Below are 17,519 nucleotides of genomic sequence, written 5' to 3'. Positions count from 1 at the left end.
CAGATTCACTGGAGATTAACGAATCCCTGGAAAATCTGAACTCCTGCAGCATCAGGTGAGGTTGCAAAAGAACCTGATGAACTGTGAATGTAGAGTCCTGCAGCATCGAGGGCACCACATATGGTGCTGACATTTGCTGGTCTGTCAGTCGAGGTATTAAAGATGCTGTAGGCAGTACTGACTTCTTTGGTGCAGCGCCCACAGGACCTCGGTCAAGCTTCTTTAGTACTGATCAATGGGTACCTGGTGATTTAGATGAGCTTGGGGACTTCAATGTAGTACTCTTGGCTTGGGATCTCCAGTACAGAAGATCTCTTAGAGCTGTGTTTTGTTTTTGTTTTTGTTTTTTAGGAGATTTAATAGTCCTCTAGGTAGTAGTCTTTCCTGCACCACTTGCAGGTCTGCCAGAAGCTGACAGAGCACTGTGGTCACTTAGAGGCTGCTGTACTTGGGGCAGGCATTGGGCTCTGTAGTGGCCTGACAACTAAAAATCTTGTCCTGTTCCTCAAAAAATAGGCAGATTGACAAGACAGCACTGGATTGTCTGTTCTGGCTTTGTAACATTTCCTTTAGCTGTTTGGTTTTTATATGGCACTGAAAGGCGTTCCAGTTGTAACCCTTTTTGGCCGTCTGTTTGGAGACCTCCTTGAAGAGTTTCTTATTGCTGTGGCTTGTCACAAGAGCTACTTGCACTGTTGATTCTCCTCAAATGGCGAGGAGATCAAGGACTACACCATGGCTACATGCAGCTGCTTGAGGAATGTTGTATAGCTTCCGGGTAATATCACATTAATACTGATATATTTGAATTCAGCAGCAAATGAGCAAATTCTGGCCCTGAGAAAGTTTTTTAAACAGGGGAAGGGACATCTGGTCAATTTGACCTCAGAGCAGTGAAGGGTACACAGGCAGGCTGGTCACAGATGCCCACAAAGCGGTGGGATAGCAGTTGGAGGACTGCCAAAGTAGTCCTCAGCAGCATGGCGTCCACACAAACAGTCCACACTAACTCAATTTGCAACAAACTTCGTACACCTTGAAAGAGGACTGCAGGATTCACACCACATAGGGAGTTAGTGCATTTTAATCATTTGCATCACGTGTATGCAAGCTCTTTCAATCCATACTAACTTTAATTAGTACAAACTAAAACCCAAGTGTAGACATGCCTATAGAAATGGCTTTTCCAGTCCTCTCGGCAAGACAGAGTTAACATTCTCCCAGCCAACCACTGGACAGCTTTATATACCCCACCACAGAAACATCTGAGTTTGGACCTTCTTTGGAATTACTACATAAAAATATTTACAGAAATGTGATATCCTAGTATGAAATTTGATACAATTGGGAGAAACAGCAAAGCTAAAGTGTCACAATTCAAGACTATCTACATCTTTGACTCCTCTCAGTCTCTGAGAGTGCAACCCCTCAGGCATTAGGCCTCTTGCATTCACCTGTTCTGGAGTGGAACCTCTCATTTCCCCCATTTTTTAGACAGGGTCCTGGCATACAATCCCTTGTGCACTAACTGATTACTCAGTAGGCCTCACTGGATTCAGATACCTGCAAGACTTCCTTTCAAGGGCTGTGGTCAGTGTGTTTGAATACAATGCCACAAACCAATATCTTCAAAACAAAATAGTGTTTAATCTCAACACTCAAACAAAGCACAACAACAAAAGCAAACACAGCAAAACAGTCTTTAAAAAACAACAAAAAGTCTACATGCATAACTGTCTCACCTAAAGCGTAGATGGGCCTCGCTTATCCAGACACTTCCACTTCTCAGAATTGGGGTTCAGTCTGTTTCCCTTAAATCCCTGTCTCTCTCATGTCTCAGAGCTGTCCATTTATCAGTTCCAAAGCTCTTTGTCAGTCTCTCTCTCCTGAACCTGTTTCTTTTTGTCACCCTGTAACTCTTATGCACCTCATCATGAGGGGCAGGATAGACTTCAAAGCCATTTTTCTCTGCACTGTATTGATAAATGGTGTTTGTCTCCCTTCCTGTCTATGTGCAGGTCCAAGCAACATAATAATAAAATAAATGGAACACAATATTCATAAAATATTACAGGCAGTTGCTACATCCTTCACATCAAGTATTATAGCAAGTCAACCTATGTAGTACAATACCTGTATTTCTTTTTCTGAAGCTGCCATATCATAGTTTCAGACAACTCAGTGGCATAGATTTCTTCAAAGTGAGGACTCATGACTTTAGTAACCTCTCCATCTCCAGCCCCTAAATCAAGAAGTCTGTGGGATTTCCACTCTGGGTTTATTTTGAGTAGTCTCTGAAATTGTTCTGATGAAAATACAAACATTGAGCCTCTTCCCAGCAACCTGAAATGTAAAGATGGCAGTGTCTGATTTTGTGCAAACTTAAACAGGGAAGACTTTAAATGCTCTTATTGCACTCTGTAAATTATTTCAAACAAGTAACAGATAAGGTCCCTGCTCAGAGGGATTTACAATTTAATTTAGACAAATGCAATACTCAGGTTGAAAGATCAAATAACAAATGCATGCAGATAGCATTGGTGTGGGCTTCCGAAAGAAATCTGATGAGCGGAGGGAAGTCATTTGGTTCCTGGAAAGAAGGATGCAGGTCTGAGAGAAAGGGTCATTCAAAAAAAGAGACAAAGCCAAGAGTGGGAAGAAGAGACAAAGCCCAAATCCTGCTCTTTGTATTTGCATGAGATGACTCTCTGGCTTCAAAAGGCAACTGACCTCATGTGAGCACTGAAAGTGAGATTTGGCCCTAAAGGACCAGGTAAGAGGAAATAGGAGGTGAAAACAGAGATGTAAGTAGGCACAAAGCATCGGAATTTGATGTGGAATGGAAAGGAAGCCAGCGAAAAAATGTGAAGAGCAGGCAGGGTAACATGTTTGGAATGGTGGGAGAGAAAAAGGATTTTTTTTTTTTTAACTGTATGGTGTATGACTCAACTTCAGTGGTCGTGACTGCTATATGAAGCTCCTATATGTGACAGAAAAGGCTGTGGAAAAGAAAATGAGCAATTCATTAAGGAATTGGCTACAGGTGATAATTGGATTCTCTACAGATCATGTCAATGACATCTCCACCTGTGATTGTTTAAAGAGTATATACTGTAAGATTACAGCTGTTGTGACAGAAGTTCAGAGGATGAAAGAGTAAGGACAGCAGGTAGGGGAAGAAAGAATTGGTCAGTAACAGATGCAAGGGGAATAAAGAATATTATTTCAGTCTACCCTGAGGTATGAAGTCAAACTTAGGAAAGACAATGACTAGTACAAATAGGCCATAGCAGCAAAGAGATTTATGATCAAGAGCAAAGACAGGGAAACTGAAGAGAATAAGCAGCAAAAATGAAGAAACAGGATGAGGGGTGAGAAAGAAGTCACCCAGGAAAGGTAGAATTTATTAGTAATGGATACACACTGAATTAAGTGATACAGAAGAAACCATCAGTTAAACTTCTAGCACAGAGGCTAAGGGGGGATTTTAAATATAGAGTACAGACCATTTAAGCAGAGCCCCCTTGCAGTACATTTATATCAATCTACACTGTATAATTGGCTCATGGCTATTGTTCCTAAAGGCACTGTGAGGTGTCAGTCAAAGCATTAGAAAGCATTTGAGAAAAAGAAAGATGGGAGAGGAAGGAAAAAGGGGAGACCAAAAAGACCTATATATAAAGCTACAAGGAACTAAGCACTCCACAGGAAAGCTCACATGAACATCTGGTTGTGAAATAAGGTGAAAGATAATTTTGCTAGCCATAGTAGCCAGATACTATTCTCAGATCATACTGTGTAGCCATGCAAGGGAATTTAAAAAAAAAAAAAAAAAAAAAAAAAAAGTCAAGCACGTAGCTATAATAAAATGCATTCTCCACAAAGCATCAGACCTGAGGTGAAGTTGGTCATATGCCTGATTATGATGGAGTGGGGCCGGGAAGGGAAGAGATTGTAATAGTAAGGAATTTTTTGCATGGTCTGCAGAAATGAGGATACCAAATGAACAGCCTTCAGAATCTGGAATTTGGATTCACTGTGTAAATTTATGCCCATCTGAAGCCAATCAAGGAAGAGATCAACAGAACAATATTGGCCAAGTTTGCTTGTTTAATAAGCTTCTCCTCACTCACTCTTTCCCACCTCCACCCGCCTGTCAAGATACCACCAGTCAAGCTTGATATCTTGTTTGGGATGGGTTCCCTGACTGCCCAGAAACAAAATGATACAAAAACAGATTTTATATTTTAAAGCAGGTTCTCAAACTGGGGGTTGGGACCCCTGAGGGGGTCGCGAGGTTATTATATGAGGAGTTGCGAGCTGCCAGACTCTTCCCCAAACCCTGCTTTGCCTAAAGAATGTATAATGGTGTTAAATATATAAAAAGGTGTTTTTAGTTTATAAAGGGGGGGGGGTGTCACACTCTGAGGCTCCCTGTGTGAAAGGGGTCACCAGTACAAAAGTTTGAATATCAGTGTTTTAAGGGTTAGAAGACAGCACTGAATATTGTGCTGACCAATTTTACAAGCCTAAGCATACCACAAAAGTTTTAACATAGCTTTAGGCCTCCAAGCATCCTATGTGATGTATAAAATTAAATTATCAAAACATCTCCTTTTCTGTTTGAATTTGTTTAATAATAAAGTTAGTTAATAAAAAATGTTAAATAATAAAGTGGAAATCAAAATGAATTTAAACAAAATGTTTCAATTGGCTAGATCTAAAGGTTTTTGGGTGTTGTTTTTTCACACGACCAGTTCACAAAAGTTTGAGATTTTGACTTTTGTCCCAATTCAGGAGAGGAAAATTATTTTAAATCTCAAAAATTTTCACAGGACAATTTTTTTTCCCCATTGAGCCCTAATGGACACCCAAAAAGACTATTTCCAGAGGGGGGGTTGAGTCTAAACCCACAGCCCTGTGGTAACTGTTCCACACTGTATTATGCAGGAAATCTAGGCTAGATTTCTGTATCTTGTCTCTTGCTCCATTCCCAGTAGAATTTAGGATGACCAGACAGAAAGTGTGAAAAATTGGGACAGGGGTGGGGGGTAATAGGAGCCTATATAAGAGAAAGGCTCAAAAATTAGGACTGTCCCTATAAAATCGGGACATCTGGTCATCCTAGTAGAACTAGGGAGGCAATGCACGCAGCCTTGAAAGGAAAGTGGGAGAAGAATTTTCAAATGCTCTGCAGAAATCCCTCCAATAAATACAGGAGCTATCTTGATGGGCTGTGCTGCAGAGATGGTTTCATACAACCATCTTCAGCTAAATTAGGACAGTCACCATCAATGTGCTCTCTAGAGATGGGAAGGCAAGTAAATCAAAGGGTGAAAAAAATAGTGAGGGGGAATAACTGTTGAAGTACAAGGAGAGCACCCCCACTCCATGGTAAATTTGGGAGGGAACAGGGAGAAAAAGTAGCCTTTATGTTCTAATTTAGAGTCCCGTGATCTTCTTTTGTCAATTTTTTTTTAATAGGAGGTAGAATTCTTTATAATTTAAAAAGATACAGCAAAGCTTTCCTGGCCTGCTAGATATTTACATTTTTCTTTTCTCACAGCTTAACTGAAATTGCGAAAAATGTCACTGAATATATAGATCAAATGATTTACCTAAAGGTATTTTAGATGCATTTGACAGAATGAAGAAAACAAAAGTTAAGTGTATCTTGGAAAAGATCTGATTACTCTCTGCATGGCATGGCATCAAGTGGCAGGACGGAGCACCTGGAAATCCAAATCCAGAGTTTTCTTATCCTACCTCAGTTTACAAAAAACTGAACTAGTACCACCTTTTCACTTACCCATTGATAGATGTCCTAGACATAAACAGGCTAAAAACTGAGGACACGAAAGAGTGATAGAGCTGGATAAAGAGCCAGCCTGATTTCTCAATGCTGTTGTTTAAGAAGATCTGTGTTCCCTGGTCAAGGTAACTCTGGACAAAGATAGGCTGAAGGGATTCACACAACTGCTCTGTGTTGCACATGTACCACTACAGGGAAAGAAAGGAACAACATTTTAAAACGTAAGCAATAAAAAACAGTAATTCAAAAAATAATGAAAATCATATAAGACCAATATCAAGCTGTTCTACAAACAAATTTAGGAACTCTATAGATCAATAAATTCAACATGAATTTAGGTTTGGATTGTAATCAAATGCAGGCAGACTAATCTTTAAGAAATAATGCTTTAAAACTGCATTTTACATAATACCGTGGACAGCTGTTTCACAACGTATCTTCTTTAAAAACAGCTGAATGATTAGACTCCACTAGTTAACTTCCATTTTCTGACTCAATCACTCAACTTTTCATGGGGCCTCTTACCAAACGGAATTCAGGAATACACCTGCAATACTTTCCCTGGAAAGAAAATAAAGTATCTAATCTATATTGCAAGCCAACACCCTACCTCTCTCCACTGACTCTGTATATTATCTTTGAACACTCCTTGAAAAACTGACAGACCACATTTCCTGCTATTCTGGTACCAACAAGTTGGTCCACATATCTTGCTAAATAACTATTGCTATGCTATACAACTTCTTTCTGACATCACCATTAAAAACACTAAATAGATAGGTAAGTTTTGCCATGCAAAGCAAACATTAGCATCAGCTAAATGGCAGCACTATCCTTTCAGCCTTGTGGACAAATGAAATCTGGATAGGAGAGCTCCTTTCATCATTGCTATTTAATAACAATCATTTCCACACAAACTGCATAAGATATTTCTATTTGCAACCAGGCCATTGCTTCTCTATCTGTTTCAGGAAGGCTCCAATGGCACCTCTGACTGTATTCTCAGTTTTTGCCTTCCACTATTAAATTAACATTCACTGATTTATTTCCCCACTACTTCTGCTCATTCTTCTATGCCATTAAATATTTACCACGTACACATCCACTGGCTCTTTACACGTCACCATGCAATTCCATCCCTGCTCATCGCTAACTGTTTGTATTATTATTTTTGTCCTCCATTCCTATTTGAGTCCTCCAATGCTGTCTTTGCCCTAAACCTTATTTCTCATACTTCCCTCTTAATTATTAAGATGAATGGAGCCAAAAAAATAAAGGCCTGCTAAACCAGTCAGTTGTACAGTCTATGAGCACAGTAGAACCATTAATAAAAGACCTCAAGACAGCAGTTTACAGGTAGTGCACCACCAAACCCAGGGAACCCTGGGTTTGAATGCTGAACTAAGTCCAACTTCTTGTGCCAGCAGGTACAGGCAGCGCTGTAAGACAGTGCTCTCAGATGTGAAAGTGAACCTCAATTACTGATCATCACCACCACCACCTTCCAACCAATTAGGATCAGCATTATGTCTGAAGAGAGCACAGTTCAGCCTGATCAGGATTCCAGTTGCATAAGCCTAGGGAAAATGGGGAGATGGGAGTGACAGAGGCAGAGGGCAGCATCAGGGAGAGATTAAATAAAGGAGGTGGGCAGAAGAGACTGAAAAGCTTTGTCCCAGTTCTTTCTTGGGCCCCAATTTCATGGCTCAATCCTGACTGCACAGAAAAACTCTATCCTACAAGAAAGAGGACTCAGTGGGCTAGGAGTGTAGTTATACCACTGGGAGAGCACAAGATGGCACACATGTACAGTTCAAACAATCTACTAATGGAATGGCCAGATATAGAGACTCAACCCCACAACCAAAATTTCCCAAGATTGGGAGAGTTATATAGAAATCCTGAAATTTATGAGAAACAAAATGGACATTTGCTGCAACTACAGCAGAAGTCTCTAAATCCATTTTCCCCTGGCAAACATAAACCTCTATTCTTCTACGGATACAGACCCAAGCTTGAAACTCTTGTCCCTGAGGTGACAACAATCAGGATGCATTCTAAAAGCTCAAGAGGTTGCTCTTCTGTAACTTGCAGCACCACACTTAAATTCCACACCTCTTAATATGTGGATGTTGTAACAATTTTGCCAAACTCAGAACCTTTACAATACATGGCCACTAGGACACATTGCTCTACACATTGATCCTTTTTGGTCTTGTTTACTTTGATCAGGGTGACCACCTTTACCTTCCAGCACCCTATTGTATTAACATGAAGGCCTGGTGATAGCCCTTCATCTAGAAACTCTACAACCTGTGGAATCAGTGACTAAGGGTGTGTCTTCCCTACCGGCTGGATCAGTGGGCAGCGATCGATCCAGCGGGGATCAATTTATCGCATCTAGTCTAGACGCAATACATTGATCCCTGAGCACTCTCCTGTCGACTCCTGTGCTCCAGCTCAGCGAGAGGCAGAGTCGACAGGGGAGCAGCAGCAGACAACTCACCGTAGTGAAGACATTGCAGTTAAATAGATCTAAGTACGTCGACTTCAGCTACTCATGTAGCTAAAGTTGTGTAACTTAGATCAATCCCCACCAGTGTAGACCAGGGCAAAGTACTGTTCCCTGTGAACAAACGGCTCTTCAGGTAAAAAACTTTTCGTTCGGGAAGTCCCTATGAATAGATCCAAGAATAAGCAGTTTTCAGATGGAATTTTGCTCTGGTCTCCCTTTTAAAGAAGTTCAAGCCTCTGGGGATAAAGAGCCATCTTCCCGTTAAAAATTACTACAAACCCTCAGCAAAGCCAATTACTAGTATGAAATCTTTTGTTAAGACCCTCAGAACTGCTGATACACCAAACTGAGATGAGGGAAATTTTCAGAACTTCCTGAGGCACCAACCAATCAGAATTTGTAGGCACATTTCAGAGAGTTTCCATCACAAAGGTAGCAAAACTAATTGTTCAGCCTTTTCATGGTCAGGGTCTGTTTTAATACTCTACTTTGGGCAGGGGACAAAAAAAAAAAAAAAGCATAATACAACCCTGAGAATGTCCAGAATTAGTTCTGCTATTCTTATCCATTATGAGCTAAATTTGAGAATGATGCAAGTCTTTCTTACACCTACGTCTACCAATTTACCAACACGTCTAAACTGATGCCATTTGCAAACCGAGGAGCTGGAATAAAGTGTAATTCACACCCTCTTGCTAGTGATTTTCTTACTTCACTCTTCTCTTCTGGCCTTTCAGCATGGAAGCTGCAGCCTTTTTATACATGAAGATTAATCTGGAATAAGGGAGGGTGTAAATTATAAGTGAATTAATCATTCCACATTAACGAAATGTGTGAATGCTCTTACACCAGAGTAAGAGTGTCTTTTTTCCAAATTAGTTTAACTCACTTCCAAAGTGGATTAAACTAATTTGGAATAAGGCACTAATTCTGGAATAAGAGAATCCACAATCAGGAATACATAATCAGGAATAGCAAATCTTGAAAACTCCCAATGTAGATAAGCTTTTAGATTCAATTGCTCAAGTCCAAAAGCAATGTGAAAGGGGACTGAAAGTTCCATGGTAAGGGGACACAAACATAAGGTCCCAATCCTGAAATAAAACTGACACGAGTGCAGACTTGTGCCAACGTGGTCCCCAGCAGAAGTCAACATGGCTCTGTGCAGATCTGGTTACAGGAGTGGGGCTTAAGCAAGCAAGCCAGAATGTTTATGTTAGCATAAGAGACATGGGAGTAAATTATACCAATTGAATTCCCTGTTATTGCTCTGATGTTATATTGCTGGTTGGCTTCTTTATTAAATTCCTTAGTGGGGGAGATTGATGGAAATATGGCATGACAGAGATATCTCACAATAACCTGGGTCATGAAGGTAAAATGAAGGCAAACTTACTAGCAGCAGATGGCCTGTAATTAGTCCTACCAGTTTTTATTCAAAGTACAAGTCTATGTCTTTCAAAAGGGACAGAGACAATGACTCAGATATTTTGTGTGCATGCAGAATAATTTCTGTTGATTTAATTTAATCATCAACGTTGAGGATACATTTCCCATCTTGTGCATTATCAAGAAGATTGTTTACTAAGTTCATTTACATCAGTGCTGCCCCACTGGAAAAAAGGGCATTGCTCCGGTGTCACTGAGGGCCTCATTTGAAGACAGCATAGTGTAGAAAAGTAATTTGGCATGCAGAATCTTTACTACTGTTGCTAATGCATCAGAAGGAAAGAACCTAGGTTGACTTTCAGAGTTCAGATTGAATCTGCAGGAACACAATTAGAAAAAGCATCTTTTGATTTATAAACTGAGCAAATCTGATATGGAAGCCACTGAGAAACAAACATGATACCATTTTTATGAGCAAAAACACACTGTAATATCACTCCACATATTTATGTTTTGCTTACAAGCTCTGATGCAGTGAAATTATAGGATACTGATATGCAGGCCCTGTCTACACTAAAAATATAACCATGTTGGGAAATATAACAACACAATTAAAGGCAGATTGCAAATTACAGTGTAGAAGGGACTTTATTATTCATGTTATTGTGGTGCCTAAGAGCTCTAGTCATGGACCAGGACTCCACTGTATCAGGCGCTGTACAAATAGAACAAAAAAGACAGTTCCTGCCACAAAGATCTCACAAACCATGCCCCAAAGTCTGCTAAAGCCTTGAATTGTCCAAACTGCAACTGAACTGTGTCAGGGCAAACACGTTGCAATATAATTAGATGATGTGATTCTATTTGTAGTGTAGATGGGGCCTTACAAGGCTCTTTTTTAAAAGCTGAAATGGGTACTGTAAATGGGGTCTTAAAAAAAACCTACATAGGAGCACAAATTGATGAGGATTAGGCAAGTGGCCAGCAAGGAGAGTGGACACTGATATGTTTATTTAAAAAAAAAAAGCAACTGTCCTAACACCTAACATTGTGCAGGTAGCAATGCCATGCAAAAACACATACCACATCCTGTCCCACCTCTCCATTTGTTCATTACATTCAGTTGCTGAGAGAGGAACTGTCTCTTAATGTATATTTGCATAGTGTTTAACACAATGAGACTTCTAGGTACTAGTGTAATACAAATAATTATACAGGATTTAGGTTTCAATATCCTGCTGGCTCACAATAACAATGCCAGCAAGCAGAGGGGAGCAGACAGCTGCAGCAAGGCAAATAGTCCAGCTTCTGAAGTAGTGACTCCGTCAAAACAAAGACCCAGAGTAAAGAGGCATTTTAGGGTCTTTCCATACAGAAGCAAACTCTACAGTAGTTTCAGAATGGTTCATAAGCTAGGTACAGTTCTAGTAAAATCATGTTTCAAATACTCTTTCAAATATGTCTGCAGGTAGCATGGTTCGAAGTTCCACTTCTTATCTACACTAGGCTTTTTTTCTTAAAGTTTTCTGCTGTTGATACCACCAGCGTAGTTCCACTAGTGGTAGAAACAATGAGAGCTCTATTGTAGTAAAATTGTTGGCCGTCAACAGCATTTTAATTCCTATCCCCCTTAAACTTCCCACAACAAATTAGAGGACAGTGGGTTAAAACAATCACTGGCTGATCTACTCTGGCACTTTGGTGGTAACAACATGGAAAATTGCAACCAACAGTAAAGAAGGAAAGCCTCATTCTACAATTTTTTTGGCAAAATTATCTGCTTGTATTATTTTCGCCGTTCTCCTGTCTATAGAAATGTTAGTTTGGGTCATCAAGTTAGGAGATAGAGTTATCTAGTATAATCACAACAGACATATCACTGCACATCATAGAACAGGGATCGGCAATCTTTGGCACACGGCTCACCAGCGTAAGCGTCCTGGTGGGCCGGGCCGGCTTCTTTACCTTCTGTGTCCACAGGTTCAGCCGATCGCGGCTCCCACTGGCTGCGGTTCGCCACTACAGGCCAATGGGAGCTGAGGGAAGTGGCACGGGCCAAGGGATGTGCTGGCCGCGACTTCCCGCAGCCCCAGTTGGCCTGGAGCGGCAAACCGTAGCCAGTGGGAGTCGTGATCGGCCGAACCCGTGGACGTGGCAGGTAAACAAAGCAGCCTAGCCTGCCATGGTGCTTACCCTGGCGAGCCGCATGCCAAAGGTTGCCGACCCTGTCATAGAATATATCACAGAAGGTCCTTCCTGTAAGCATTAAGCCTTCTAGCATTATTCTGAAGAAAAAGGGTAGAAGAAATGACCACGTGAAGTATGGTGCAATAAAATCCATAACTTTCCATTTCAACCAGCTCCTTAAAGGGGTCAACCATGGACAGCTTCACAGTATATGAATGCAGCTGACAGTAAACTTTCATATCTATTAATGTAAAGGTCTTAGCAGAGCTGCTACCTTGAAAAATTATCTAACATCTGAACCCAAAAATTCAGAGGTAAGACCAAAGCCTAATATAATCAACCTATAATACAGAATCACTGCAGCTCAAATCACCTTTGATCTGTAGGGGAGCAATAAAGCATCAGAAACCAACAATTTGGCTATTTTGTATGAAAACAAAAAAAAAAGTCCAAGTTCCTTCCTCCGTCCAACTAAGAAGATATTTCAATACCAGAAGAAGACACTGTACATCATTATGCAAGTTTCTAACAAAGCTCTGAAAAAACAACTGAAAGTTGCTTTTTTTAACTGCTTGCACATGAGCAGAAATGTCAGCTGAGTTCCAGCCTGGACAAGTTTTTGCAAATGATTTGTAAACAACTGAAAAATAAGGGTTTGTAACGGAACAATAATAAAACCAGTAACTATAATTACCAAAAGAAACTTTCAAAACTCTCTACTACTATTATTGCCAAAACTTCTCAACAAACAAACAAAACCAAAACCCCAAAACACACCTGACTGGTGAGTTAACTACTTTACATAAGAATTAAAAGCCAAACAGTATAATTTAAAAGTAAGGTCATGTCTACATTAGCACTTATGTCGGCAAAACTTTTGTTGTTCAAGGGTACACCGCTAAGCAACGTAAGTTTTGCCAACATAAGCACTCATGCGCACAGCGCTATGTCGGCAGGAGATACTGTCCTGTCAGCATAACACAGCAACACTACTGCTCATACAGCAACACAGCTGTATCGGTACAGCTATAAGCTTGTAAGTGTAGACATGGCCTTACATTGTACTTAGGACCCCATCATACTTATTCATCCAAGCAGCCCCATGCAAATTAGTCAGCTTGTATTCATCATAATTCCTTTAGGAGGTTCATTAAACACTCAATAAATCCATGCTAAATCCTAAAACCCAGACCGAAAATTAGAGATGGGAAAGACTTATTAGTTCATTCAGTCCATCTACCTGCAAATGACAAATTGTTCCCTATCATACATGTTCTTGATCTATTGTTGTTTCCAGATTAGTTCTAAACATCTCAAATTACGGAGCTTCCAAAATCTCCTTTGTTCCACTATGAGGAAGTTTCCTTTGACACTTAGCCTATATTTTATCCCTCAATCTCATCCAATCACTCAGACTAGTTATACACTCATGAGTCACATAAAGACCCTGAATCTGCAAAACCTCTGTGTCCACCTCAGTGGAATGGACTTGCAGGATCAATGCTAAGTAATTAATCTCTCTCTTCTGTGTTTATACCCTTCAAGTACTTAATAGACTATATTTCCCCCCAATAAATCAAGATATGTATGTTTTACTCAGTTTTTCCTCAGTAAGTCAATTCCCTCAGTATCATGATAATTTGTATTTCTCTTTCTTGAACTCCCTCCAGGTTTTCAGTATATTCCAGGTGCAGTCATATCACAGAACAACTGGACTGAAAAGGCATAGTCCCTTCTTCCTCCATGAAATGACCAATACATATGGATATGCAGCCCAAAAATTGAATTAAGCTTTCATTGTAGTCATATCATATTGCAAATTCATACCTAGCTTGTTGTCCATCATAGGTCCAAATCTCTCTAAACTTTGTTGCTGCCCAGTTTCTCACTTTCACTATCACTATATTTCAGATTATTTTCTCTCCATTATATTAGCTGGCATTTCTCTGTCTTTCTGCTTACAAACCCACCAAATTTAAAACCATCTGCAACTGTCATTAAGGTTCTGTTCACTCCCTTATCTAGATCATCAAGAAGTGAAATAAAGATCCTAACATGTAAAAGCAGCAAAGAATACTGTGGCACCTTATAGACTAACAGATGTTTTGGAGCATGTGCTTTCGTGGGTGAATACCCACTTCGTCGGATGCATGTAGTGGAAATTTCCAGGGGCAGGTATATATATGCAAGCAAGAAGCAAGCTAGATATAACAAGGTTAGTTCAATCAGGGAGGATGAGGCCCTGTTCTAGCAGTTGAGGTGTGAAAACCAAGGGAAGAGAAACTGGTTTTGTAGTTGGCAAGCCAAACTGGACAGTCGCTATGGAAAAGGATAAACGGACACAAATCAGATATTAGGAATGGCAATATACAAAAACCTGTAGGAGAACACTTCAGCCTCCCTGGCCACACTATTAGCAGACCTTAAGGTGGCCATCCTGCAGCAAAAAAACTTCAGGACCAGACTTCAAAGAGAAACTGCTGAGCTTCAGTTAATCTGCAAATTTGACACCATCAGCTCAGGATTAAACAAAGACTGTGAATGGCTTGCCAACTACAAAACCAGTTTCTCCTCCCTTGGTTTTCACACCTCAACTGCTAGAACAGGGCCTCATCCTCCCTGATTGAACTAACCTCATTATTTCTAGCTTGCCTGCATATATACACGTGCCCCTGGAAATTTCCACTACATGCATCTGACGAAGTGGGTATTCATCCAAGAAAGCTCATGCTCCAAAACGTCTGTTAGTCTATAAGGTGCCACAGGATTCTTTGCTGCTTTTACAGATCCAAACTAACACAGCTACCCCTCTGATACAAGCCATTCACAGTCTTTGTTTAATCCTGAGCTGATGGTGTCAAATTTGCAGATGAACTGAAGCTCAGCAGTTTCTCTTTGAAGTCTGGTCCTGAAGTTTTTTGCTGCAGGATGGCCACCTTAAGGTCTGCTATAGTGTGGCCAGGGAGGTTGAAGTGTTCTACAGGTTCCTAATATCTGATTTGTGTCCATTTATCCTTTTCAGTAGAGACTGTCCAGTTTGGCCGACGTACATAGCAGAGGGGCATTGCTGGCATATATCACATTGATAGACGTGCAGGTGAATGAATCGGTGATGGTGTGGCTGATCTGGTTAGATCCTATGATAGTGTCGCTAGTATAGATACATGGGCAGAGTTGGCACCCTCGGTGCTCAGGATTAAACAAAGACTGTGAATGGCTTGCCAAATATAAAACCAGTTTCTCCTCCCTTGGTTTTCATACCTCAACTGCTAGAACAGGGCCTCATCCTCCCTGACTGAACTAACCTCATTATCTCTAGCTTGCCTGCATATATATATATGTGCCCCTGGAAATTTCCACTACATGCATCTGACAAAGTGGGTATTCACCCAAGAAAGCTCATGCTCCAAAACGTCTGTTAGTCTATAAGGTGCCACAGGATTCTTTGCTGCTTTTACAGATCCGGACTAACACGGCTACCCCTCTGATACTTGAGATCCTTACATGAATCACAGAACACAAGGACTGGAAGGGACCTCGAGAAGTCATCAAGTCCAGCGCCTAGCATGGAGGTAGGACCTCAGGAATCCTTTTGAGACACCTTTCTGCAACTTGAGACTTTACTTATTGTTACTATTTATTTTCAGCCTTTGAGCTAATCTTCAATCCATATGTTGCTATCCTAGATCATTTTAATTAACATTTACAACAGTATTCAAGAGCACTGTACAATTTAGTAAAATCCACATATATTGCACTAAAAATTTTCCTCTTTATGCTGCTTTTCTCAACTTACGTACAGTACTAAAATTTCCTAAATACCTTTTACAGAGAGACAAACACAAACTTTCTAATCAATAAAAATCAGCTATCCTTTGTTTCAGGCAAGCAGACATATGCCTGGACTCTGGTCTGGGTCCTTCTCACTCCACTCCACAAGCGTCTTACTCCTTGTACTCTGTGCCCCACAGATCCTACCCTCGTGCACTTCCCTGTGCTCAGTGCCCCCATCCCCGTTATACTCTGTGTGCCCCACCTGTCCCTCCCCCACCAGGGCTCTCACACCCTTCTACTCCCGTTCCGGGGGCGGGGGAGCACCCGGATGGGGGAAGGAGTCCCCGTGCACGGTGCTTTCAGCAGTTCCCCCTCACCCTGTTCCTTGGGAGAGGGGTGCTGCCTCTCGGGGGCTGGATGGGGGCGGGGAGCCCCTGCCCCTGCCCCTGGGGGAGGTCGGAAGGGGGCGGGGAACCTCTGCCCCTGGGGGGAGGAGGCTGCCTCTCGGGGCTGTACCTGGTGGTTCTCCTTGGTGCCCAGGGCTGGCTGGCTGTGGCTGCCCATCATATTCATGTAGAGGGACCTGGATAAAGGGCTCCTCAGGTACCTGGCAGGGCCAGACCACATCCTCCTCCTCAGCACCCACAGGGACAGGGTGTAGCAGCCCAGCCAGGCCAGGCACAGTCTCATCGGGGGAAGGTGCGCGGAGTCACCCCCTCTCGCAGCCACCGCCTCCTCTCTCCATGGCAGCGGCGGCAGCACAGATCTCGCCCAGCGCAGCCAGCTCCCCTTCAGGGCCCGCACACACACAGAATGGAACTCAGAAAGCGGGGGCAGCGGAACCGGCCGGACCACATTGCCGGGACACGCCGGGGCCTGGCACGAACCGGCCCCCCCGTGCCTCTGGACCAATCACAGCGCGGCGTGGGCGCACGGCGGGGCGCTGCTTTCAAACCAGAGCGGAGCACAATGAGGTGGCGACTCCCCTCTTCTCTCGCTGCAGAGACCCACCCCTCCCCCAGAGGGCGCATGGCACTTACCTACTCGGGGCATGTGCCACGCTAGGCGGACAGAGGGCCTGGGTCTCCACCCCACTCAGAAAGGGGGCGTGGATCCCTCGCCGCCGGACCGATCCGCTTCACTGTCCACTCCTTTTCCCCACTCAAAGGCCATCTCCCCTGAGTAGGTGGAAGCATGTGCCACTCACACACAGGCAGACCCACTGCTAAAGGGCATGAGTCACTCAGCCACAGGCTCAGACAGACCAACTACCCTTCCTTTCTCCTCCCCTACCCCCAAGCAAGAGACATCTCTCCCCCACACAGACAGCTGGGGCCATATCCCCTGTGACCATTTGTTATAGAGTGTGGTGGTAGCTGCAGTGTGTATGTGCTTTTGTACACTCCCTCTACTTCTTTCACAGAGACCCATCCCTCTCCCCTATCCTACAGGCACAGGGGTGCTTCCCCAGTCCAAGCAACACATTGCCCCCTTCCCAATAGGGTTGGAAGGGACCTCAGGAGGTCATCTAGTCCAACCCCCTGCTCAAAGCTGGACCAACCCCAACTAAATCATCGCAACCAAGGCTTTGCCAAACTGTGCCTTAAAAAAGTCTAAGGTTGGAGATTCCTTGTATAGAGCTTTCCACGTACACAGATAGGGCTCTGCCCCCTCCTTTGAGCAGGAAAACAAGACATCATCCCCTTCCATCTTTTCACACACATCCCTGTTGCCATCAACATCTTTAATGCCTACACAGAGCAGACAGATTCTCAATTCTTAAAGAAGCATCAAAAAGACAGATCATATGGAACTGAACTTTATCTCAGAGTGACAAAACTG

The 17,519-nt window shown here is 42.3% G+C and overlaps 1 protein-coding gene across 2 annotated transcripts in view; it reads right to left on the bottom strand.

Annotated features, from left to right (window-relative positions):
• The window catches only part of METTL9 (methyltransferase like 9), a 38,346-nt gene extending 21,826 nt beyond the window's left edge, over positions 1 to 16,520 (bottom strand). For both annotated transcript variants that reach the window (XM_030578076.1, XM_030578078.1), the window contains exons 1-3: positions 16,194 to 16,520; positions 5,810 to 6,000; positions 2,134 to 2,343 (exon numbers count right to left, since the gene is read on the bottom strand). In XM_030578076.1, coding sequence (XP_030433936.1) covers positions 2,134 to 2,343; positions 5,810 to 6,000; positions 16,194 to 16,367 — 575 coding nt within the window. In that variant the 5' untranslated portion in view covers positions 16,368 to 16,520. The remainder of the gene's footprint in view (positions 1 to 2,133; positions 2,344 to 5,809; positions 6,001 to 16,193) is intronic.
• Positions 16,521 to 17,519: the final 999 nt, after the last annotated feature.

Source organism: Gopherus evgoodei, chromosome 10, assembly GCF_007399415.2.
Source record: "Gopherus evgoodei ecotype Sinaloan lineage chromosome 10, rGopEvg1_v1.p, whole genome shotgun sequence".
NCBI lineage: Eukaryota > Metazoa > Chordata > Testudines > Testudinidae > Gopherus > Gopherus evgoodei.
This window is presented reverse-complemented; position numbering and strand designations above follow the sequence as displayed.